Here is a 25,863-nt window from a genome sequence, read left to right as displayed (position 1 = left end):
TTTGTAATTAGCATGATCAATTTGCTGCAAACAGAGTCTCCTAACAAAATCTCTAAGCTCAGTGAAATCCCAGCAAAGACAACCTATTAAGTGGAACAGCCAGATTGAATGATGGGGTTTATGGACTCAAGATTTGAACTACATGGGTGGACTATAGGGGTCTTAAGGATGGAACTAGATTCTTTAGGCTACATTTGCAAAAGTGTGCTCATTAGGTTGGTAGTAAGTCCAAGAAGAACTTACCACCAGGGTTGCTGCAACAGAAGCTGGCGGTGGTCCGGATGGGAATGAGGGATGATCAAAAACCAGGAGGGAAATCAATCTGTGAAACAGGGGAGGGTGTTTACTTAACAAGGAAATAAAGGTGGTAGACGTTATGGGTGTGTGCCCAGGGGGGTTCTCTTACCACTCGAAAACGAGAGATGTGTCCAGGCGGCAAGCAACACGGGATTGTTATCGCCGATACTGTCGACAGCACGAGGATCAGATGCTTTTCAGCGTCGTGTCTATAGAAAGCATCCCAGGCTCAAGGTCCTGTAGTAACCAAAAACACGGGGATTAAAGAGAGGTGGCTGGGGGGGGGGAAAGAGGAAAGCTGTATTAACAACTGGTTGATGGCATCACCTGTCTAGCGCGAAGTTTAAACCTGTCTTAATCAGGCATTTTTCGGTGGTGGCAGAGTCAGCACAGGTCGGTATAAGTCGCGTGTGCTGTATAAATGGAAGCACACAGAACAAGCGGGTTAATATCGAGAAGAGTTGGCGGCGGGATGGTTAGCTGGAATAACTTGGCAGACTAACCAAGGGCGGGGAGGGTATATAGCAGTCTCTTACCGGATTTAAGGGGCTTGTTTCTTCCAGCGCTCCGAACAGTCGGCGTCTCCGCGTGCACTACTCCCTCGCGCATGCGCGTTGACAGGCCACGGAGGACTCGCATTTTATAGGGGGATTCTTTGCATTGTCATCAAGACATGGGCGAATAGGAGGATCTCTACTCGAATACGGCGCTACAACGTTTCAAATGCACGAAGAGTGCAACAGCCTAACGGAATGTATATGGCGCTACAACGTTTCAAATGCACGAAGAGTGCAACAGCCCAACGGAATGTATATATATAAACAGGTTATTGCATGTGAATACCGAGTGTGCAGCCTGTGACCTAGTCTACACGGATTGCAAAGTCCGCAGCTTATAACCCAGTGTGTACAGGGTATGATGTGTACATGATGAACTGGGGCCCCTACGAGGGAACTGGTGGTGAAGAAAATAGCAGTTTAAAGCCTATAAATTTCTGACAGTTCATTCAAACCTGAAGTCGCTGTGTCAAATTTGACAATCAACATGGCTTCCCTTCTAGACAAAAGGAGGCTCATATCACCTCCCCTGGGTTTTTTTTCTATTCTGGATATGGCTGTCCACTTAAAATCATTGGGTCCATGTTGCATTCTTTTCCAATGATTTACAAGTGGGGCATTTTCGACATTTCTCTTCAGCCTCGATTTGTGTTGCGTTATGCGTTGTCGCACTTCCTGTTCCGTCTTACCGATGTACAGGCAATCGCATGGGCATTTGATGCCATATACTACAAATCTTGATTTGCAGTTACTAAACACCTCATGCTTCCATGATATGCCTTTATGTTGAAAAACAGAGCCTTGAAGGGTATTGTCACAGCAGAGGCAGGTCCCACATTTATGATGGCCTAGCACAGGTGCCATACCCATCATTTGGCGGAGGGATGGTTGATTTTGAGTTGGCATGGCGGCTCTTACCACATGGTTTGCAACGCTATTCTCGCGTTTAAATGCAAACAATGGCGGATCTTTTAACCGTTCATCTAGGTTTTGCACCAGATGCCAGTTTTGACCGATAATCCGTTTCAGTTGATTCGCATTCGGGCAGAAGGTGGTCACGCATACTTGGCGCTTTTGTTCAGATTTCTTTTTTCGCTCCAGCAGTGTTTCACGGGGAGTCCACCTCGCTCGTTTCATACTGTTCTTCACCAAATTTTTGGGGTAACCCCTGTCACACCGTTTTGAAACCAGTTTTTCAGCGTGGTCATTGAAATCCCAATCAAATGTGCAGTTTCTGCGCACGCGCAGAAACTGCCCATATGGGAGGTTATCCCTTAGGCTTCTCGGGTGGTTACTCTGATAAAGTAGTGCTTTATTACGATCTGTAGGTTTTGTAAATAAGGTCGTTGCCAACCTGCCTGCCTTAGGGAATACTTCCACGTCCAGGAAAGCGATTTTAGTTTCAGAATGGGAAAGGCTGAATTGGATATCCACTGTTCTATTATTGAGCCATTGGTGGAATTGGGTCAGATTGTCGATTCCTCCTGTCCATATCATAAAGGCGTCGTCTATGAAACGATACCATTTGTAGATGTAAGCTCCATACGGGTTGTTATTATGTATGTAGGTGTCTTCATACATCGACATAAACAACACAGCCAACTCTGGGGCAAAAGGACACCCCATTGCCACCCCCTTAATCTGATAGAAAAATTCTTTGTTGAAACAAAAATAATTCTTCTTCTGGGCGAATGTGGCCAAATCTAACAGAAATTTTGTGGGGACTTGCATGGGTCTGGGGCGTGAGTCCAAAAAGAAGGAGAGGACTGCCACTGCCTCATCTTGGGGGATTTGCGTATATAATGATGTCACATCAAGAGTGACAAGCAAATCTATCCCTTCGCGGAAAGTTAAAGCTTCTAACTTATTTATAAAGTCCGTTGTGTCTTGCAGGTATGACACAACTTGCGTCATAAATTGTTTGAGGAAGCAGTCCACGTATTTTGCAATGGGTTCCAGGAGAGAACCACACCCTGCCACGATGGGTCTCCCTGGGGGTTTACTCTGGTTCTTATGTACTTTTGGCAGCACATAGAACATGGGTACCTTGGGGTGTTTAATTTGTAAGTACTCACATTCTTTTTTGCCAACAGAGCCTTGATCAAAGCCTTCCTGGATGATCTTGAAGAGTTGATTTTGTAATTCAATGGTGGGATCTTTATCGATTTTACGATAGCACACGGGATCTTCAAGCTGCCTTTTGATCTCGCTGGTGTATTCTACGGTGTCCCATATTACTATCGATCCACCTTTGTCAGCTTGCTTTATTGTGATCGTTGGATCATTTTTCAAAGTTGCTAGGGCTGACATTTCGTCTCTTGTGCTGTTGTATTTGACAAACTTTTTTTCTTTTTCCATATTGGAAATAGCAGATAGTACACTCTTTTCAAAAATTATTTCATATCATATCCATAATAGAAAAAAACCCCAGGGGAGGTGATATGAGCCTCCTTTTGTCTAGAAGGGAAGCCATGTTGATTGTCAAATTTGACACAGCGACTTCAGGTTTGAATGAACTGTCAGAAATTTATAGGCTTTAAACTGCTATTTTCTTCACCACCAGTTCCCTCGTAGGGGCCCCAGTTCAACATGTACACATCATACCCTGTACACACTGGGTTATAAGCTGCGGACTTTGCAATCCGTGTAGACTAGGTCACAGGCTGCACACTCGGTATTCACATGCAATAACCTGTTTATACATATACATTCCGTTGGGCTGTTGCACTCTTCGTGCATTTGAAACGTTGTAGCGCCATATACATTCCGTTGGGCTGTTGCACTCTTCGTGCATTTGAAACGTTGTAGCGCCGTATTCGAGTAGAGATCCTCCTATTCGCCCATGTCTTGATGACAATGCAAAGAATCCCCCTATAAAATACGAGTCCTCCGTGGCCTGTCAACGCGCATGCGCGAGGGAGTAGTGCACGCGGAGACGCCGACTGTTCGGAGCGCTGGAAGAAACAAGCCCCTTAAATCCGGTAAGAGACTGCTATATACCCTCCCCGCCCTTGGTTAGTCTGCCAAGTTATTCCAGCTAACCATCCCGCCGCCAGCTCTTCTCGATATTAACCCACTTGTTCCGTGTGCTTCCATTTATACAGCACACGTGACTTATACCGACCTGTGCTGACTCTGCCACCACCGAAAAATGCCTGATTAAGACAGGTTTAAACTTCGCGCTAGACAGGTGATGCCACCAACCAGTTGTTAATACAGCTTTCCTCTTCCCCCCCCCCCGGCCACCTCTCTTTAATCCCCGTGTTTTTGGTTACTACAGGACCTTGAGCCTGGGATGCTTCCTATAGACACGACGCTGAAAAGCATCTGATCCTCGTGCTGTCGACAGTATCGGCGATAACAATCCCGTGTTGCTTGCCGCCTGGACACATATCTCATTTTCGAGTGGTAAGAGAACCCCCCTGGGCACACACCCATAACGTCTACCACCTTTATTTCCTTGTTAAGTAAACACCCTCCCCTGTTTCACAGATTGATTTCCCTCCTGGTTTTTGATCATCCCTCATTCCCATCCGGACCACCACCAGCTTCTGTTGCAGCAACCCTGGTGGTAAGTTCTTCTTGGACTTACTACCAACCTAATGAGCACACTTTTGCAAATGTAGCCTAAAGAATCTAGTTCCATCCTTAAGACCCCTATAGTCCACCCATGTAGTTCAAATCTTGAGTCCATAAACCCCATCATTCAATCTGGCTGTTCCACTTAATAGGTTGTCCTTGCTGGGATTTCACTGAGCTTAGAGATTTTGTTAGGAGACTCTGTTTGCAGCAAATTGATCATGCTAATTACAAATGTGTTAGATTGTTGACTCTTTTGTCACTTCTGTGTTTGTTAAACTCCTTGAAAAAAAGATATATGTTTCTCTTGTTTCTTCCCCCCTGTGCAGCTGCCTGAGGCCCTGATGAGAATCTCCATAGAACTAAAGGAGATTCGAAACGCGTAGACCCTTTTTCCTCACTGGTCTGCCATCCTGATTTAAGAGTCAAGCCTTTGTATAGACTCCACATGATTTGTTGTACAGTAATGACCTTCACTCATTTTTGCAAAGACTTCTTGAAATTGTAAAATCCTTGGTAGTGTATTATCTTCTAACCAAAATTGTGAACTTTTCTGTTTAATTAATGCAGTTCCAGTTGTGTGTATATATTCCTCTTCCCTTGTACATAATGTATAGATGGTACGCTTAAGCTAAGTGTGTGTGCGTTGAATGTGTGGCGAATGTGATATGACTGTATCTTTGAATGGTGGTTCATTCCAGGTGATTGTACTTTTATGTGTCCGCTCTCAGTTCTGATTTTGTCCTAATGTTTTTCCTTTCAAATGTAAAAAGGACTTTTATAAAATATTGTTGAAATACTCTATAAAATAAAATTGCGACTAATGAGCATTCCCTTTCTGGAATTTGATTTTCTGCTTGTGGAAGATTTATCTCACTGTTGAATCAAGTTTATCAGCACTGGCATTTTCTCTTGTTACTACCGGATAAAGAGGGCAGGCGTTTGGACAATGTTGGAAAAAGATTCTCCACAATGGCCAGCCTCCTCGTTAGGGCGGCTAATGCTTTGGCGATTCTGGGGAGATACGATCGCCAGATGTGGTGTGACCTCTCCCCGTTCGTGGAAGAACTTCAGGATGCATTTAAGGACGAGGTCAAAAAGATCTTACTGGAAGGAGAGCGAGCCTCTTCTGAGGTAATCGACTGCGCTATGGATATAGCAACTACGGCATTCCGAGCGCTAGCCGGCTCGGCAGTTCTGAAACGCCAGGGTTGGTTGAGAGCCACGTGGTTCAGACATGAGGTACAAAATAAAATTCTAGATCTGCCATACGATGGGGAGATGTTATTTGGCAAACACGTGGATGACGCCCTACAGGGCATAAAGAAAGATACGAATACGGCCAAGTCCTTAGGAACTTTACAATACCGCAAAGTGCCCTTCAAAGGAGCAAGAGGAAGAGGATTCTCCTCCTATAGAGGCGGCAATCAGCACAGCTACTCTTCCAGATCCCAACCTGGCCAAACATACAAACCCCAGTATTCTCAGAGGGGTTCTTTCTCTCGCCTGCCGCCGAGAGGACGACAAGGGCAGCAGAGGAGAGATAATACCAATAGACAATAGCGGCCAGGTGGATCTTTCTACTGTTCCTGTGCCCTCATTAACACCAGTGGGGGGCAGGATTGTCCTTTGCCTCAACAACTGGATGGTGATAACAACAGACCAGTGGGTCCTAAACATCATCAAGAAAGGACACACGTTGGAGTTCCAAGATCTTCCTCCAACGAGAGCTCCAGACGCCATTACACCCAAACATCTGAAACTCCTTCATCTCGAGGCCCACCAACTCTTCACCAAGGGGGCAATAGAACCTGTACCTCTCTCCCAAAAGGGTAAAGGGTTCTATTCCAGGTTCTTCGTGGTTCAGAAGACAAAGGACAAGTGGCGTCCGATCTTAGATCTACGGCAGCTCAACACTTATCTCATCAAGTTGTCCTTCAGGATGATCACTCTTCAGGACATCCTACGCCTTCTCAATCCAGGGGACTACATGGCGACCCTAGATTTGGAAGACGCTTACTTCCATGTACCCATTCATCCAGCTCACAGGCAATATCTTCGATTTACAGTAGGCAAGAGCCATTTTCAATTCAAAATGCTGCCTTTTGGTCTCCGGTCCGCTCCGCGGATCTTTACAAAGGTACTGGCTCCGGTGGCAGCCTTTCTCAGAAAGCAGTCCTTCGAAGTCTTCCCATATCTGGACGATTGGCTGCTAAAAGCTCCTTTGTTCCAAGAGTCGTCCAGGGCAGTCACGAGCTGCAGACAGCTGTTCGAGCAACTGGGCCTTCGGCTCAACAGAGAAAAATCGATTTTGCGCCCCTCCAAAACAGCGAAGTTTTTGGGTGCAATCCTAGACATGGAGTGCTGCCGGGCTTTTCCTTCGGAAGAGCGCCAAACCAAGCTAATTCTTTCAGCTCGCCTTCTACAGACACGGAAGTTTCTGTCAGTTCGCAAATACAAATCGCTTCTCGGATCGATATCATCCTGCATACCATTGGTACCACACTGCAGGCTGCGAATGCGTCCACTGCAGGAACAGTTGGACAAACAATGGCGTCAGGTGACAGGCTCCTTCGACGACAGGATTGTCATCACTCCGGAAATGCGGAAAGCAAGCAGCTGGTGGTTCCTAAAAGACAATCTTTCAATAGGTTCACCATTCCAACTTCCACCATCTCCCATGGTATTGACAACAGATGCTTCCATGGAGGGATGGGGAGCGGTCCTCCAAGAACTAAAGGTCAGTGGTCATTGGAGCCCAGTCCAAGTCAAGTTCCACATCAATCTACTGGAACTTATGGCCATTCGTCTAGCCTTACAGGCTTCGGAACCTCCGCCGGAGACGCCACGCAGAACCCCCCATCGGATCGCCAACGAGCTTGACCGCCAAGCATTTACTCGCCAGGACCGGAAATCGCAGCATTCTGACTTCGGGGTTGCTCATACACAAACACCACCTGGAATCCATTATCGGATCGCTTGGCCCTCCATTGAAACAGATCCTATGAAGCGGAACTAAGGCATCCAACCCTCAGCTTGTTCATGCACAACACCAGATGGAATCCATTATTGGATCGCTTGGTCCTTTTTTTAAACAGAATTAATATAGCGGACCCACAATACGAGGCATCAGTAATCGTCTGATCTCCGAGTGATCGAAATATAAATACATCAAAAGGACACCTCAGACATCACCCTGTTGTATCTGCATATCCCACCCACACCCTCGTTTCGCTACGTCTCCTTTGGATATCCACTTTGGAGCTTACTATCCATATCCCGGACAGGGCAACTGGAAAAATCATGGCTTCCTGATGAAGGCTCACAGCCGAAACGCGCGTAGTACTCTGTAACCTATAGCCATGTTTAAATATGTACTGAAATGTATTTGAAAAATGCACAGTACTCAATACATGTAGAAAGCTTTTCACATGTAAAGTTTCTCCTTTTTTTAAAACAAATTTCTATGATTCAATAAAGAATAAATCTTTTTGTACACAAACTTTGGTTCAAACACAATTCTTGCTGTCTAATGTCAGTCATAGCCCTCATCTTAACCAGTTCCTAATTGTTCCGTATTTCCAATTGTTTGAATTATCCCGAATTAGGAACTCTAGTCGGGGATACCCTCTGTTTGTACACACACATTCGTCTAGCCTTACAGGCTTTCCTTCCAAGGATCCGCAACCATTCAGTGCTGGTTCGTACAGACAACACCACAGCCATGCACTACATAAACAAGCAAGGCGGAACGAGATCTTGCACCCTTTCGAAGGAAGCACAGAGGCTTTGGAATTGGGTGATCCAACGCAACATCACCCTTTCAGCGGAACATCTGGCGGGAACACTCAATGCCACAGCGGACGCTTTGAGTCGCCAAAAGACTATCAGCCACGAATGGGAACTGGATCAGACCATTCTAGAGGAACTGTTTGCACGTTGGGGGACCCCAACCATCGATCTGTTTGCAACTCCCCGAAATGCCAAATGCCAGTCCTACGCAAGCAGGGTTCACCATTGGGAATCCTTGGGGAATGCGCTTTTGATTTCCTGGTACAGCGCATTTGCTTACGCCTTGGCTCCTATTCCGCTGATCCCGAGACTGATCCGCAAGCTCAAGGCGGAACCGTGCAGAATGATTCTGATCGCAACAGCATGGCCCAGGCAGTTTTGGTACACAGAACTTCTCCTCTCCCAAGATCAACCAATTCTCCCGCGTCCTGTTCTGTCACTGTTGACAATGGCTCATGGACAGGTTCTGCATCCAGACCTGAAGTCACTACGATTGACAGCGTGGCTCCTGAGTTCAGAGAGTTCCAGGGTTTAAATCTTTCAGGAGAATGTAAAGACATTTTGGCCCAGGCCCGAGCGCCTAGTACGAACAAAACCTATCGGGCTAAGTGGAAGAGATTCTGCCTTTGGTGTCGGAGAGAAGGTCTACATCCATATACTTCTGCACAGCACCAACTCTTGCCTTACATCCTTTCTCTTGCGAAATCTGGATTGGCTCCTTCTTCTGTAAAGGTACATCTAGCGGCCATTTCTAGATTTAGACGATCATCATCAGGTCCTTCCCTTTGGTCTGCAAGGATCATTAAACAATTCCTGAAGGGTTTATTCAGGGTTTCTCCACCAGTCCGGCCTCCACCACCAGCCTGGCATCTTAATTTGGTCCTGTCACATCTAATGAAGGCCCCATTTGAACCTATTCATAGGGCCGACCTGAAGTTTCTCTCATGGAAGCTGGCTCTTCTCTTGGCCCTGACATCGGCTAGAAGAGTTAGCGAGCTCCAGGCTTTCACAATTGAGGAACCTTTTCTACAATTCAAAAATGATGTTCTCATCCTAAGGACAAATCCTAAATTTATTCCGAAGGTACCCTCAGAATTTCATCAGAATGAGCCGGTGGTCTTAAAATCCTTCTTTCCGCGGCCCTCCACGCCAGCTGAAAGGGCTTTGCACTCTTTGGACATTCACAGATGTCTCAAGTTCTACTTGGAGTGAACAAGACTATTCAGAAAATATTCCCAGCTTTTGGTTTCATTCAGTGCTTCTCGGAAGGGGTGTCCAGTTTCTTAACCCTGCATTTCCCGCTGGATATCCAGTGCAATACACTTTTGCCATCAAGCAGCGGGGAAACCACTTCAACGAGCAGTTCGTGCTCATTCTACGAGATCAATGGCTTCATCGGTGGCTCTATTCTCAGGTGTCCTGATAAAGGACATATGTAGAGCGGCTACATGGAGCAGTGTCCACACCTTCACTCGCCACTACTGCTTGTATTCTTCTGTGAAAGAGGATGCGGCAGTGGGCCAGGCGGTTTTGAAGAACCTTTTCCAATAAGTCGGTGAGCTTTCCTTACTATCCCGCCTTCCTGTTTGCATATTTTGTATTACTTGTTATTATTTTGCTTTGTGATGCAAATGTGTATCTGGTTTTCTTATCAGGATTATGTATGACATTTACAGGTACACATTACAAAATATGCTTTTCTCTTTACTGCTAGCTATTCTGATACAAAGCATGGGAATCTATGAAAGTTCCAATAATGGGGTAAGAAAACAAGTTACTTACCTGTAACTTTGGTTCCCCAGTATTGGTAACTTTCATAGATTCCCATGCGCCCACCCTCCTCCCCTGGGAAAGCTCAGCCTTATTGTCCTATGATGTTGCTGCTCACAACGGCTACGAAAATCTGAGGCTCTGAGGCTCTCTCAGGAAGGTTCTATGGGATGAGGCTGCTCTGATTGGCTACTGCAATAATTTGGTCTATTTTACAAAAAGAGGTGGATAAGCTACAAAATGAGATGAGGCCTAGGCCTATTTTTTCACTTTGTGCTTACTACTAAGATATTTTCTATTTACCGAGGCTCCCATTCCGACGACGGCGAATGATACAAAGCATGGGAATCTATGAATGTTACCAATACTGGGGAACCAAAAGTTACAGGTAAGTAACTTGTTTTCTTGCCTCGGACCTGGGTGCCTCAGATTTAAGCCCTGAAGTGCCCACGGCCGAGTGTCATTGAGTGTCACCTCGTCACAGGGTGGGGTCAGCAACTGTCACTGACCCGTCCCACTATGTGACGAGTAGGGGCCGTGGCTTCCCTAAGGTCAGCCAATGAGAGAAGGCTGCTGTTTCAACCCTCCTGAGACTTCTGAGTCAGAGCTGCAGGTATGTGTTATTGTTTTTTTTACTTAATGTTTGATGCGAGTGAGGATATATGAATATTTGGTAGTGAGTGTTGTGAATGGATGTGTGTGCACGCTTGGGTGAATTCATGGGTATGAGTGTATATGTGTGGATATGTGCCCACCCCCGCCCCCCCCTCATAAAATTACCGGCTGCCCTGGAAGTGAGGGGGCAGACTGGACACACCTACACATTCACTCACACCCATGCATTTACACACACACACATCCTTCCTTTCACAATGCTCACTACCAAATATTCATACATGTACGCACGCAGTTGGCAGATAGAAACCTTCTTGGCCCCTCATGCACTACCACACTTCAGGGGACTCATTTCCCCACCTCACTTTGGGCCTGGAGGTAATGCTGCATACTGGTCCCTAAAAGGGCGGGGCCTCGCGACGCAGAATAACCGCTCTCTGCAATCCCACTGAGCGGGCCTTGTTAATGACAGCTAGAGGGCTTCTTGGCCCCCCATGGACTCACATACTTAAAGAGACTCCGTTACCTACCTCACTTCGCGCTAAGAGGTGCTCCTGCATACCAGTCTCTGAAGGGTGCGGGCCTCATGACATACTATATGCGCCCTCCAATCCTGCTGCGTGGGATGCATGCGGCCGTGCCCATGTCAAGGGAAGGCCCATTCACACCTGAAGGAGGCTGGGCTAGGCCACTCCCCCAACTGATTCATGGTATTTTTGGCTTTTATTCCCTCGTGGCCCTTGCTTTAAGTTTTCATGACATGACACTCCATTCCTTAATGTCGAGATTGAGCCTGTACACCTTCCTAGACAGTCCCTCTCTTATTATTGTCGAGCTCAAGTTGCCAACTGCTTTTTTTTTGTCTTATTGTTTATTGTAATTTGTTTTGGCAGATTTGAGATGTTTAGTAGGCCTTCATGTTGACTTCATATTGTGTCATTGTGGGGGCATCATTCATTAATTATTCCATTCTTGTTTCACCAGCCACATTTGTTTCAAGTGCATCCAGCTAGAGTGGTGCAGGTGTTTTTTGTATCCTCTGGAACCCTAAAAATGGGTAATAGGAAGGCAGTGGAGGGGGTCAGTGACTCTGCCGAAACCAATTCAACAAAAAACGCTCCAAGAATGGCAGGGGAAATGGCGTTATCGATAGGATGGATGACCTTCTAGCCGAATGTAAGCAACTGGTCAGTCCTGATCCAACTATGCCTTCCCCCTGCTTTACCCTCCCTTGGTTCTCCTTCCCAAACCCTCTGCAAAGCGTATTCTGCACATGTTTGACAAATCAAAGAAGCAGCCTATATCAGCACCATCTATTGGGATTATAGACAGGTCTCTTGATTTAATTTCATGTACCATACCTCTTTCAACCTCTCTTGATTAATCTCTTTTTTATAACAATCGGTTCTTGCCATTGTTCGAGTTATCTGAGGAACAGCCATCTTCCCATCCTCTTACTAATCTGGTCTCCCCATCTGCTTTGCTCGTTTCTCCTTGTGATATGGCTTGCCTTACTCTGTTAATTATGGAGCGTAAGGCTGAGGTTGATGAGCTAAAATCTACAATCTACCAGTTGTCCAGCACATTAAATCAACTCATAACAGCTAGAAGCACAAGTAGGCTTACTATTGTTCAGCATGACACACATTCTAGGGCAATTAAGCTCCTTACCCAGCAACCCAGCCTACCAGTACATTACACCACTGTAGGCCCCGCAATAGGGGCGAGCCAGGGCAACCTTAGAGACAATGGCTGACATCAGCTGAGTTCTGGAACCCTAGAGGCTCCCCTAGCCATACCAGACTATTAGGTAACACCCACCCTCTGCAGCAGTCTAGTAGGCCTGCGAGCTGCAATTCAATCAATAGCTCATTCATCAACTGGGTTCCACGTGGTGGCCAACAAAAGTCATCCCTAAAGCAGTAGACATTCTCTTAACAAATGAATTGCAATGACCAACGTTGCAAAACGTCCCCATATTAGATATGAAGGTGAGGATTTCATTAAAAATAAAGTGACACATTGGATCAGACCTGTCGGAGGCTGTCGCTCGTTCGTAGTGACATAGTCAGCGCCAAGTGACATTCTACACTGAAGTCACAGTTTGATACAATTGAGCTAACTTTTAAGGACAAGGCCATGGACAACAACTTGGTGGTCCTTGACATCAGGTCTTGTCCACCAAGTAATTCAGGAATCCAGTTTAACAGTATTTACAGCCCCAGAATGACTGGGGCATCACCACCCATCATAGGCACAGGTCCTTATCCTCTTCGGGCAATGTAGACTGACTCACAGGCCTCCCACATACGTTTTTTGTAATATAAACACCCAGTTTCAACACAACTAAGCACAGACTCGCCAGTTAGTTGTGGACTAATTATTAAATCTAGCGCCCTCTCTAGTTTGACAACTACCAAGGCTGTTTTGCCTGCGGAAATTCCTCCTACCCTGGCACTTGCCACAAGTGAAACCTGATTACATGGTGTCCCATAGTCAAGTCAAGTCAAGTCAAAGAATTTGTATAGCGCACTACATACCCAGAGGGTTTCAAGGCGCTTAGGAAGGGGGGGGATTACTTGTCAAATATCCAGGTTTTAAGTTGCTTTCTGAATGCTAGGTGGTTCTGGGTAAGGCGAAGGTATGCGGGGAGTGAGTTCCATGTTCTAGCAGCTAGGTAAGAAAAGGATCTGCCTCCCATGGTGGTCTTGTTGATGCGAGGTACAGTGGCGAGGGCTTGGTTGGAAGAACGTAGTTGGCGGGAGGGGGTGTAGAAGGACAGTCGTGAGTTGAGGCCTTCTGGACCGGTGTCGTAGAGTGATTTGTGTGCGTGGGTAAGCAGTCTGAAAGTGATTCTCTTATTGACGGGAAGCCAGTGGAGGTCTTTAAGGTGGCCAGAGATGTGTTCGTTGCGTGGGATGTCTAATATGAGTCTGGCTGAGGCGTTTTGGATTCGTTGGAGTTTCTTCTGGAGTTTTGCGGTAGTACCTGCGTAGAGGGTGTTTCCATAGTCCAGTCGGCTCGTGACCAGAGCGTGGGTGACTGTTTTCCTTGTGTCGGAGGGGATCCAGCGAAAAGTTTTTTTGAGCATGCGAAGAATGTTGAAGCAGGAGGAGGATACGGCGCTGACTTGTCTGTTCATTGAAAGTGAAGAATCCAGGATGACGCCTAGGTTCCGTGCGTGGTCTGTCGGGATGGGTGCTTTTCCGAGGGCTTCCGGCCACCAGGAGTCGTCCCATGCAGATGGGGATGTACCTAGGATGAGGACTTCTGTTTTGTCTGAGTTCAGTTTCAGACGTAGTTGTACCTATGGGAGACCCCGTTTGGTGGTCATATCCCCGCCAAAGAGTCTCAGAAAAATCTTTACTGATCAATAATAATAGCTGAGATTGCCACTCTGTCATACGTGTTTCTTGATTTTAAGTCTTCTTGTGTTTTTTAGCAGTTTTGGGACTTTATCACTGTGCCGTTTAATCGGATGTTGTATTTTCAATTTAGAGTGGAAACGTTACCATTGAAATAGTTTACCTCCAAATGGCTGCCAATGGAATCTTCAGTCTGTCTAACGTGCAACTCATTCAAGGAAACTGTTCCCCGTTCCTTGTTTGTCCTGCTTATGTTTGTGCATGTTCCCATTGGCTATCCCCTATTTGCAGGAAGCTAGACACACAAAGTCACCTTATTCCCCTTCGCACACTTCAGACCAATTGCCGGCAAATAAGATAAGCCTGTGCAGTCGCCAAATACTTGGGTGCAATGTGGCTGGATCAAAGTAACACTCTCTCCCCTAAAATGTGACAGTGCAACTCCACTGTCACTGTCTCTCACATTGCGGGCAAGACCTGGAACGAGCTCCCGGCAGATATAAGACGTGCCCCCCTCCCTGAGCACCTTCAGGAAGACCCTCAAGATCTGGCTCGTTGGCTAAAAAAAGATCTGCAGACCCCCTTCCCTCCCCAGCGCCTTGAGACCCTCACAGGTGCGTAGTGTGCGTACAATCCCCTGATTGATTGATTGACAGACTGGTACTCATCCGTGTCTATCGCCGTTCTCACTAGCCTCTCTTATATTTCTACATTCTCCTTGTTATATTGTCCAGTATATTATGATGCTAATGTTTGAGATAGTTTGATCCTGCGGTAATGGCAAGGTGGTTTTTAAACTTATCTGTTTCTGCTTGGAAATAGTGCACTTATGCACCAGTTGCTGATTTACCCTGAACATTATCTGTTTTAGCTATTTATTATGTATTCTAATGTATTTTGTGCGTACTTTTATGGCCTTGGCTGCCGAAAGTAAGTTATTTTTGACATACATACACAAATGCACTGTAAAAATTAATTGAAAAAGAAAATCACACTTACCTACAGTTCTGCCTTGTATGGCGGATTGGGCCGATGTCCTTCTCTTATTGGGTGACTCAAGTGCAGCCAATGAGGGCAGGCAGCACTTCCTACTCATCAGAGTGGGATGGAGTCAGTGAGCGTTGCTGATCCCACCCCGATTTGTGATGAGGTGTAACCGATTGACACTCCGTCTTGAGCACTTAAGGGCTTAAATTTGATGCGCCCAATTCCGAGGCAATCAGTGATGCTCCCCTTAGTCGTGGGGGGGGGGGGGGGGCGGGGAGGGGTACTCTAGGACCTTTTCTGAGCTGAGGAGCTCGCAAACACAGGAGCTGTCACATCCTCAGCCCAGCAAAATTCAGCTCAGGCAGCCAGGAGCCAGCGCATTTAGCACATGTCGGTCTTCTGGTTGCCTGACCTCAAAATAAAGGGGGTCTGTCAGGCTGGCTCTTATTCAACCTGACAGATACTCTTCTTGATGGACAAAGGGTGAGGGTGCGTGGCCTCTCAGCCTTAATGGACGGGCCACAGCTGGTAGTTACAGAGCAGTAACTTTTATATCCTTGTCAAAACATAGGAATTAGTACAATTGCTTGAAAGAACCACTGTGCCTTCCAGATTTCATGTCTCAACTGTGTTCAGGGACAATTTTCAAGGCTGGTAATCGACGAGGAGCCAATAGAAAGGGCTGGTAGACCAATAGGACATACTCTATCGTATCGACTACCAATTTGGCTGGATCATGTTTTACAGCAGCAGCTCCGGAATAGCGACAAAAAGCAGAAGTCAAACTTGCACTGATCCCATACTTTGCCACTGCTCTGGCTAGCAGTCCTTTTCCTTATGACTCTCCTTTACTCAAACCTAGCAGTTGGAGTCTTTGTCAGTAGTGTAGCATAATCAAAACAGAGACAACAAAACCAGAGGAAGGCATTGCGAGGATGGGGACATAGAGAGTTAGAAAAGAGAGAAAATGATAGGTAAGTAGAATTTTGTTTGTCCAAGAACAAAAGGGTGAGAAGTAGGTGTGTGAACACAGTGTATGCAAAGTGTAAAGGAGATGTGATGCAAAGAATGAGGGAGTGTGTGTGACAGAAAGCTGAGTGAACAGGGTGTTCAAGAAATCAAACAGTAAGATAATCATTGTAAGAGGAAGGAGAGGGAAGAATTTAGGACTGAGCAGATAAGCTGAGAGGGTGTGAGAAAAAATATGCAGGAAGGTATGTAAAATGGTGAATGAGTTGGTGTTACGTAGAGGTGGATGCAGAAGTGTCTGATGTGCAAAAAGTGAAAAGAAAAATGGCGTGGAAAGTGCAAGAAAGTATGGAATGTAGGACAGTGAAAGGGAAGGGATGGATGAGGGTGAGTGTGCTGGGGAAAGTATTTGTGGTAGTATGGCGTTTGAAGGCAAGCAAGTATGAATATGCAAGGTGAGAGACAGTGGGAGAAATGGCACAACAAAGAGGTGGATGAGAGATTGAGTTAAAGTGAAAAACTACTGCCTCATCTCCTTCCCTTTGCAGCCAAAGTCACAGAGAAATTTGTCAACACCAGCTGACCACCTTCATCGAAGAGAATGCAATCCTCAACCCCTCCCAGTCCAGATTCCGCAGCAACCACCGCACTGAGACCGCCCTCCTCGCCGCCACTGACGACATCCGCATGCTACTCCACCAGGGCCATACCGCAGCCATCATCCTGCTAGACCTCTCCGCAGCCTTCGACACCGTCTCCCACCGCACTCTGGTAGCCAGACTCAACGACTCCGGCATACGGGGAAACGCCCTTGACTGGATCTGCTCCTTCCTCGACGGCAGAACTCAAAGGATCAGACTCCCACCCTACCTCTCAGAAACCCCAGAGATCAACTGCGGAGTAGCCCATGGATCGGCGCTCAGCCCCACACTCTTCAACATCTACATGGCCCCCCTCGCTGCCATCGACAGACAGCATGGGCTCAGCATCATATCCTACGGCGTTGACACCCAGCTCATCCTCTCCCTGAAGACGAACCCCCGAAGACTCCAAACTCCGCTTCCAGGACGGTATGAAAGCCGCTGCCTAAAGCTCAACTCTGAGAACACAGAGGTCCTCATCCTCGGACCCTCCCCCACTGCTTGGGACAACTCCTGGTGGCCCTCTGCCCTTGAAAACCCTCCCACCCTGACGGACCATGCCCGGAACCTCAGCATCATTCTAGACTCCTCCCTCACCATGACACGCCAAAACAACGCAGTCTCCTCCACCTGTTTCAACTCCCTCCGCAAGACCTTCAAGTGGATCTCCCCCGAAGCCAGAAAGGCCGTCACCCAGGCACTCATAACTAGCAGACTGGACTACTGAAACACCCTCTATTCTGGAATCAACAAATCCCTGCTACACAAACTCCAGACCATCCAGAACACCTCGGCCAGACTAGTCTACGGCACCCCACGACATGAGCACATGACCCAACACCTGCAAGACCTTCACTGGCTCCCCAGTTGCGAAGAGAGTAACTTTCAAGCTACTCCCCCACACATAGAAATCCCTTCACAACATCTGACCCAAATACCTCAGCGAAAGAATCATTTTCCAGGCACCCAAAAGAAACCTCCGCTCCGCCTACCTCGCCCTAGCAGTGACCCCACGCATCCACAGAGCCAGAGCAGGTGTAAGAGGCTTCTCCTACGTCGCAGCCAAAGCCTAGGACGAGCTCCCAGTCAACATCAGATGCTCCCTTATCCTTCACAACTTCAGGAAGAGCCTCAAGACCTGGCTTTTCGGCTGACCCGGAGCTGCACTCGACCCCCCCCAAACCCCCACACACCTTGAGACCCTCAGGGGTTAGAAGATCGCTTTAAAAGCCCCTAATTGATAGATTGATTGATTGTGTTGGAGAGAAAGAAGGGTCAGTAGAGAAACGAGTGACAAGTTGATGGTGTGGAAGATGGATAGAGGAGAATGAGGTCTGAGTTAAGAGGAAGAAACTACCTCAGAGAGCAGGTGAGCAGTCAGAAAAGGGTGAAAAAAGAACAAAAGAGAGTGCGATGAAGAGTGTGGGTGGGGAAGACTGAACATTTGGAAGGTGAAAGAAGACATATGAAGCATGGACAGTCTGACTAGAGAAAGATGCAATATATTTGTACAAAAATAAAGTCGGTGTCATGGAAAGAACACTACCCAGTGATACCCACAATGGTTAGTCGCTGCAATTTTCATTTTGGATTTCCTCCTGTGGCCCCTTATTTTCTAGTTCAACAGGCTTGAGTGCTTATTTTTTGTGACACTGTATACAAAAGTTAACCTTAACGATGCTGACAAAGTAATTTCAACTAACTGTTTTTATGACTTCTCTGAGGTAAAGGTAAGCCTTGTGTATTCTCAGGTTGGATCCCTGGAGCAGGCCATGTTAGATGCCCTTGTCATGGACCGTGTCGCCTTTGTAAAGCTTCTCATTGAGAATGGAGTTAGCATGCACCGGTTTCTTACAATTGCCAGGCTGGAGGAACTATACAACACAGTAAGTTACTTTTCACATTGTGACCACATGTGCATTACACACTGTTTAAGGGTAAAAGCAGGTACTGTATGAAACAATAGTTGCCTAGAGAGAGAATGTAGATTCATGGCGACTAACAATTAACAAACTAGATACACTGACAGCCAGTTATGACTTACACTATTTTGTGTGAGGCTAAAGGAGCCACAGGAGCTCCAAATACAGACCTGTATAGCAACTAGGCCCTGGGGTGTATGGTTTTATGACTTCATTTTACAAACATATTTGCTGATTTGCTATTGTATACCCATTTCCAGCATTAGTGCGATGTCTGCTTCTATGTAGAAGTCAACAATGAAGCATGTAGTTCCATGTGTAACTCCACAGCTTTATCGAAATATGGTGTAGAAATACATTTCACCATGTTGTCAAATACTTTTGAATTTGCTCTTTTTACTATAATGCATCATCACCAGTAAAGCTTCTTCAGTAAAATTCAGACATAACCAATCGTACACAGGGAATTGAACATAATGTATTTATGCAACTAGACTAAATCCTCATTCACCCGTTCATTGTTTGATATCGAAAAGACATTTTATCAAGTAAGGTGGTAAATTGGATAATGTTTAGTGAAGTGGGGATTGGCCCTAAATTCCCAAACTTATTCTCAGCTATGGCCCCATCACCAGATTTAGAAATAATGGACAGTGCTCTTCAAAAACGTGTTTATAACAAGGAACAAGACCGAACTGCTTCTTGTATTTGTTTTTTGTGCTATCGATAAAAAATAATCTACTACAGAAGATGCAGAGCATGGAAATCAGGAACCTATGGTATGTATGCTCAGAAACACAAAATATCTTAGAGACTTTTGAGATGATAATCAAGCAATCTTTCACTTTGTCACTGCTTACCAAATCTGAATTAGGTATTCAAAGTTCACAGCACTGAATATTACTTGTTGTTCCAATATAATATGCAAAATTGTTATAACTATGACTGTAATTGAGTAGCAAGGCACATTTATAACCCAAATTCATGAGCCTGTAGATAGCAATAATGCTACTTTGTTTTGCTTGTCTCAGTCACCGAGTGGCGTAATACATTAGAGATGTAATGTATAGGCAGAATCCAAGACTGTTTCAGTATGCAGAAAAGGTGCTTTCGTCTCGTTTGGAGACATGATGACCAGTTGTATCAATCAATCAATCAATCAGGTTTTATAAAGCGCAGCAAATCACCCATGAGGGTATCAAGGTGCTGGAGATGCTAGCTGCTTCGCGGTGCCTGTTCATTCGAACAGCGAGGTATTAAGTCCTTTCCTGAAATACCAAAGTGATGAGTCGGTCCTAATGTGGAGGGGAAGAGTTTGCTGTTGGCTCAGTGGTTTCGGAGGGGGGGGGGAGGTTGTCAGTGAGGAAGAGGGAAGTGGATGTCATGTGTCCTTCATTGTGCAGGGCTTTGTATGCATTGGTCAACATCTTGAACTGGCATCTCTTCTGGATCGGGAGCCAGTGTAGTTTTTTGAGGTGCAGAGTGATATGAGTCCGTCTGGGGAGTTCGAGGATGAGTCTTGCTGCTGAGGTTTGTATTTTCTGTAGTCTCTTTAGGAGGCGTGTAGTGATTCGTACATAGTGAATCTTCCAGTAGTCCAGTCTGCTGGTGACAAGGCCCTGAGTGAAGATCCTTTTGATGTTGGATGGTAGCAACCTGAAAATCTTACAAAGCATGCACAGGGTGTGGAAGTAGGTGGACAAGACTGCGTTTACCTGTTTCTGCATAGAAATTTGCTGTCCAAAATGATGCTGAGGTAGTGGGCACGGTCTGTTATGGCGTGGAAAGGGCCGAGTTCAGCATGCCACCAAGTGTTGTTCCATGGTGTGGTGTTGTTCCCAATGAGGAGGATCAAGAGCTTACAATAGACCTCTTAGTCTATGAATGCTACTCAGCTTTCCCTACGTTGATAAGCTGTGAGTAAAATTGAACTACATCCATTTACTTGAGCACCACATATCTGTGTAAACTATTGGGAATGGCAAACTGCCTGGCCTACCTCCCTTTCAGCTCTCTCAATTGTGCTATCTTTTGCATGGTCTCTTTTCTCATCCCTCTACTCTAACAGTACTATTCAAAAAGATTGATTTCACTCTGTTCTGAAAAAGGTACGCACCTTGTGGTTGTGGCAGGCTTTCCTTACTTAAACAAGCGTGATTTTGATCCAAGTAAATCAAATTTTACTCCCATTTAAAACACATTGTGCTTAGTAATTCAGATGGGTTTCGGTAATTAAGATTAGCCTTTAGATCTCCGTACGCCCCCCCCCCCCCTTAATCAAAAGGCGTGATTTGAACCCTCCCCTGTCTTGACACCATTTAAAGTCATAGATACTAAGCATTGTCTTTCCATGTTATATAAATCTCTAGAGAATTCAGGAGCCCCTAGCAGACTTACCTGTATAAAATAATGGGAGGCCAATTTACCAAAGATTAAAGCTTCTCATTGAGAATGCAGTTAGCATGCAGGGCTTTGTTTAGGGTGGGTTCAGGTTTAGTCCAAACAGAATACCATAGCTTCATTGGTCGTATTTTAATACTATTTTCAGTATAAGGAATACCTAACCCCTTGTGACTAATAAAAACTGAAGTTGATTGAGAGGCAACCAAAAATCTTCTGGAAATTATATTCTAAGCCCATTGTACTGCCTGATAGTCCACATATCCCCTATCCTTGAGCCTTAGGATACTGCATAGACACTTTTGCACTTAAATATTGTAAGCAGATCTCTAATAGGTCTTGACCCTAATTTAGAAGCACATAGAAAGACTGTGGTAGCCTTTTTCTTTAGCTAATCATACTTAAGCCAAGTTTGGGAAAGCCACTTTAGAATCATAGTATTTTTTTACAACACATTTCCTTTCTCTTCTTCGCCTTTGAGTATTTGGCCCCCTATAATTCTTAGTTAAACCTTGCTCATGGGTGCCTAGGCATTCCCTGAACCCATATTGCAACTCAGAGATAATGGAATGTTCTTCAGTTCAATTTTCTAAACCTCTCAAGTAGCACCCTATCCAAGATTTTAACTGAGCTATCAAGAAGAGAATGGGCAATCCAAAGTAGACCAGAGCAAGAAAGCCCTTTCTTACGGACAGAATTCAGGACATTAGTTAATAAAGAGCCCACAGTGCACTGTTCTCTTTAAATAGATTAATCGATAGGGACGCCATCAGGACCTATAGCTTACAGAATCAGGACATTAGTTAATAAAGAGCCCACAGTGCACCGTTCTCTTTAAATAGATTAATCGATAGGGACACCATCAGGACATATAGCTTTGCTCAAGTGACTAATAGTCAAAGCTGACTAATTTCGTCCAAGCGGAAAGCAATATTAAAGTCATTGAAAACCCATAGAATTTGTTTGTGATCAGCCACTTTACTATCTATAGCATAACAACAAGACATTGGTCTTCGTTCACACCCTGATCTAAAGTTGAGTAATCACCCTCCCTAAAATATGGTGAATTTAATACGGACCAAAACAGCCTTGAGTCTTTCAGAGAGCTAGCTTTACCCAAATTAGCCCATTCCTACTCCATTATAAAAGATTTACTCATTTTCAAAGCCTGCTTGTACTGGGCTCTACTAAGAATTATTGCTGAACGATCTTTCGGTGACCATTTAATACTTTTTAAAAATTTGAATGTGCTTTCTGCAAGAGTCCTATAACCACCCTTTGGCACAAACTCTCTGAGAGGTAATATTGTTCGTTAATTGCCTATTTACGTCAGAACAGATGGCTTCAAATAATTTCATTATCTCATTCTTATTTGAAGAAATTCAATCCAAAGGGTATTTCTTAGGTTCAATTCCGGTCCATTTAATTCGAAATCCATTCGTTCTGGTCGCGTTTAAATTCTTTATTATTGTGTGTAAGCATTACGGATAAGACCCAAATTAAGGTTAGCAGATACCTTTTTACGGTCACTCAGACATGTTGGGAATATTTTTTGTTCCCTCAAGAGCAGAACTATTCGCACAGAAAAAAATATATGATCAATAGTACTAGCAGCTCCTGTAAAGGTGGCTATGTTCTCATTGTGCCCAGTCTGAAAGTAACTGGCAAACCTTAATGGCGCATTTAAAGCGTCCCCATAAGTTGAGTGTGAGAAATGTGTTTGGTGTTCCCCCAGGTCAGCTTCAAAAACCTCTCACAACCTTGGAATCATATTGGCACAAATGGGCATTAAAGTCCCCAGCCCAGACACAATACACTTTATATTTTAATAGAGTGATATGTTTCCGGAAGCTAAATCTAAGGCTGCCACTATGTCTATATTTTTGTTAAAAGCAATTATTATAGTGATTGATTATTATAAAATACGTTTTTATGTTGATCCCAGAGTAATTGATAGTGAGGATTATCATTATAAAACCACTTGTATTCAAATGTAGAAGGGTGGAGAAAAAAATAGCTAGTCCACTTTTGCTCAACCAGCTCTGGACAATTGAGCAGGAGTGGCATATGTGATTAATCCATTTATATAAGAAGTAGTTTGAATCAGATCTCCTGAAGTCAAACGATATTAACATTTATAATGGCAGCTAATCAATTGGGATCATTTAGCGTATTAAGTATACCTTCCAGATTCTAAATACATGTACAACCCCTAGTTTGCATCACGTGGAAATGTTGTTGACAGTGTGGACGAGATTTGGATCCTTCGTCCTTCAGCAGCTTAGTATCTTAAACTAATTAACCACTGCATCAGGGGTAGAGGCCTTGGGCGCCTGATAAGATTTGGGGAGTCAATCAAGACTATTGATGAAACCCAATTGTTCAAAACTATTCAGTGTTTTAACGTTGTACATCACCCCATTCGAAACAGGTGCCACTGATTCTTTTCGTGGCATCCTCCTAGTGCTAACTTAGACAGGTCTATAAAAACAGCCTAGAGGGACAACTGTAATGTGCGTCCATTGTGGGCTATAATACTCTGTTTCTTGTAAGATAAAGTTCACAAAACCCACATTCCTAAAGGTGACTACAATACAGTCCCCAAAACAAGGCTTTTTTTTATTCTGTAATCCAGTTCACCCTTTGTGCTAATCAGGATCAGGATCAGGATTTCTCACACTTTTTGATAACCAGTTGACAGTTTGGTTCTTCAGAGCCACTCAAATCTCAACATGATTACTAAAAAGGCACTGTACGTTTTTCAATATTAAAACATACGGTGTTGCCTGGTGGGATAAGTGCAAATTCGGCAAACAGCCTGGATGTAAGTCCATAGATGTATTCCCAATCGCAGCATTTCATTTAACACTCTCCCTGTGTCCTTTGTTTACCATAGTTCGCAGTAGGTCATTTACATCAGAACTTGACACATGTTAAAAACCGAAGATATATTTGTATGGCCTAAAGCCATTTCACCATCAGGGAGGTTGGTACAGACTTCTGGCTAAGTTGATGGGAGAAAGCTATCTAAAACAGAAGAAGTGGAAGCTGTAGAATATCTAATGTAGGGTTACAAACGGGGGTGGCAACAGGTATTCAGTATTTATAGTTTCAGCCAAAAAAAAGAACACTTTCCAAATATTTACTTTTGGCTAAAATCATTTAAAATTTTGATTTTATCAGGTGCTCAAATTTAGAAATGTGGTCGACCCAGTTATTTGCACAATTCTGGCAATTCATGTATAGGTCATTAGTAATTATTCGGGCCATTATTTATTAACCTGAAAAATTGCGTCACAGAATCAAGCTACCTAATGGCAATAGAACCTCAGAATCCTTTTAAGTCTTTCTTTCTCTTCCTCTTAAGGAAGGGGGCTCGGATTCTCAGCTTATGCTGGTCTTGAAACGAGAATATTACTAGCTACCTCGTACAAAACACAAGGGTTCCTTTCAAGAACTGTTACACTTTTAGCCGGTTCGAATCATAGCCCACTAACTCAGGAGGGCTTCGCTGAGTTCAGCAGACACTCCACAGGCGCGCAACACCCATAGGGCTAAAAGGGCTTTATACACCCCACCCCCCCATCTCCATCCCTCCCACTCTGTTGTGTGCCTCAGCCCGGGCTGCTGCAGCAGCTTCAGCTGCCGTGGGCTCGACTGGGTAGTATCTGGAGTCTTATCTCAGCCAAACCCAAGTTCTTCACAGGTCTTTAAAAGACCATTTATATATTTACATGACTTTGAGAACTGGTCAACAAGGCTTTCTGTTTTTTCACGAGTTCTGGTACCCCCTGCACTCTGCCTATTCCTTACATTTGTATTTTATTTTTATGGCCACAGTGGGAGAATGCATTTCGGGAAAAGGTGTCTCAAGAGTAGGGATGCCAACTTTGCTTGAGAAAAATACTTGCCTTTTATTGTTGTTTAAGGAGTCCGCAAAGGCCTCGACTTGACACTAAATAGCAGTGGAGGCTCGCACAGGTAAGAGCGGTGGGGCAGGGCAGGGGTTGGTGGGTCTCGACAGACGTCGGGATAGTAGTATTAAATTAATAAATAAAACCACTTACTTTGCTCTCGCCGCATTGCCGAGAAGTAGAGATCACAATTTAAGTGGTCTTATTTAATATTACTTATCCCGTAGTCTATCGACACTCCAACACCCGCCGCCTCACCACGCTTACCGCTTTTACCTGTGCAAGCCGCTACTGCTAAATAGGGCTGTAAAAAACTGTATGTCTTCATTTGTAACATGACTTTTCTGTCTTTGTTTCCTTTAAATATTAGTCATGGATCATTAATGCTGCCCTAGAACACATTTAAAAGTGCATTTATATTTTCTGTTTGAAGCATTTACAAATAAGTGCTACAAAAAACAGGCTTTAGGTGATTGTGCTTATTTTTTTAACTGGCTGGGACATCAAATTACCGGTGATGCGCTATAAATGCGATCATCTTTAAACCCTAATCAGGAGACAAAGTTTGTTGCAGGATAAACACATTATTTATTTCCTCCACCCCTGATTGTGGCCATAATAGCAATAGTTTAACTTACATCTGAAACCCTGCGCGAGACGTCAATACAATGATGGTTACTCCAGGTGTATAGGAATACACCCTGCATTCAGACAATTCCCTCCTCATTCTCTCTGCTCACCCTTCACTCTCTTGTTCAGTCTGGACTCACAGCAGTCACGCTGCACTCTCACTGCTCACCATGCACTCACGTCGTTCACCCTCCTCCTACACTCCACTCACTCAAGCAAACCGTTCACCATGCAGGCACATGACACTCTGCTCACTTGTCACTTTCATCACTCACCCTACACTCACAGCGATCACACTGCACTCACACTGTTATCCTACACTCACACCTTTCCTCCTCCTCTAAACCTGCACTTACACGAGCACACCACTCAACCTGCACTCACAACGACCACACTGCATTTACGGCACTTGCCATGAACTCAAG

General features: G+C 44.9%; 1 protein-coding gene across 1 annotated transcript in view; it reads left to right on the top strand.

Annotated features, from left to right (window-relative positions):
• Positions 1 to 25,863, top strand: part of LOC147733673 (transient receptor potential cation channel subfamily M member 7-like) — a 1,613,265-nt gene that overhangs the window by 687,804 nt on the left and 899,598 nt on the right. The window contains exon 12 of the mRNA XM_086958251.1: positions 18,324 to 18,458. Within this exon, the coding sequence (XP_086814377.1) occupies positions 18,324 to 18,458 (135 nt within the window). The remainder of the gene's footprint in view (positions 1 to 18,323; positions 18,459 to 25,863) is intronic.

This window comes from Lissotriton vulgaris, chromosome 2_1 (assembly GCF_964263255.1).
Source record: "Lissotriton vulgaris chromosome 2_1, aLisVul1.2, whole genome shotgun sequence".
Lineage (NCBI taxonomy): Eukaryota > Metazoa > Chordata > Amphibia > Caudata > Salamandridae > Lissotriton > Lissotriton vulgaris.
Note: the sequence above shows the minus strand (reverse complement) of the source record. Positions and strands in the feature narration are given on the sequence as shown.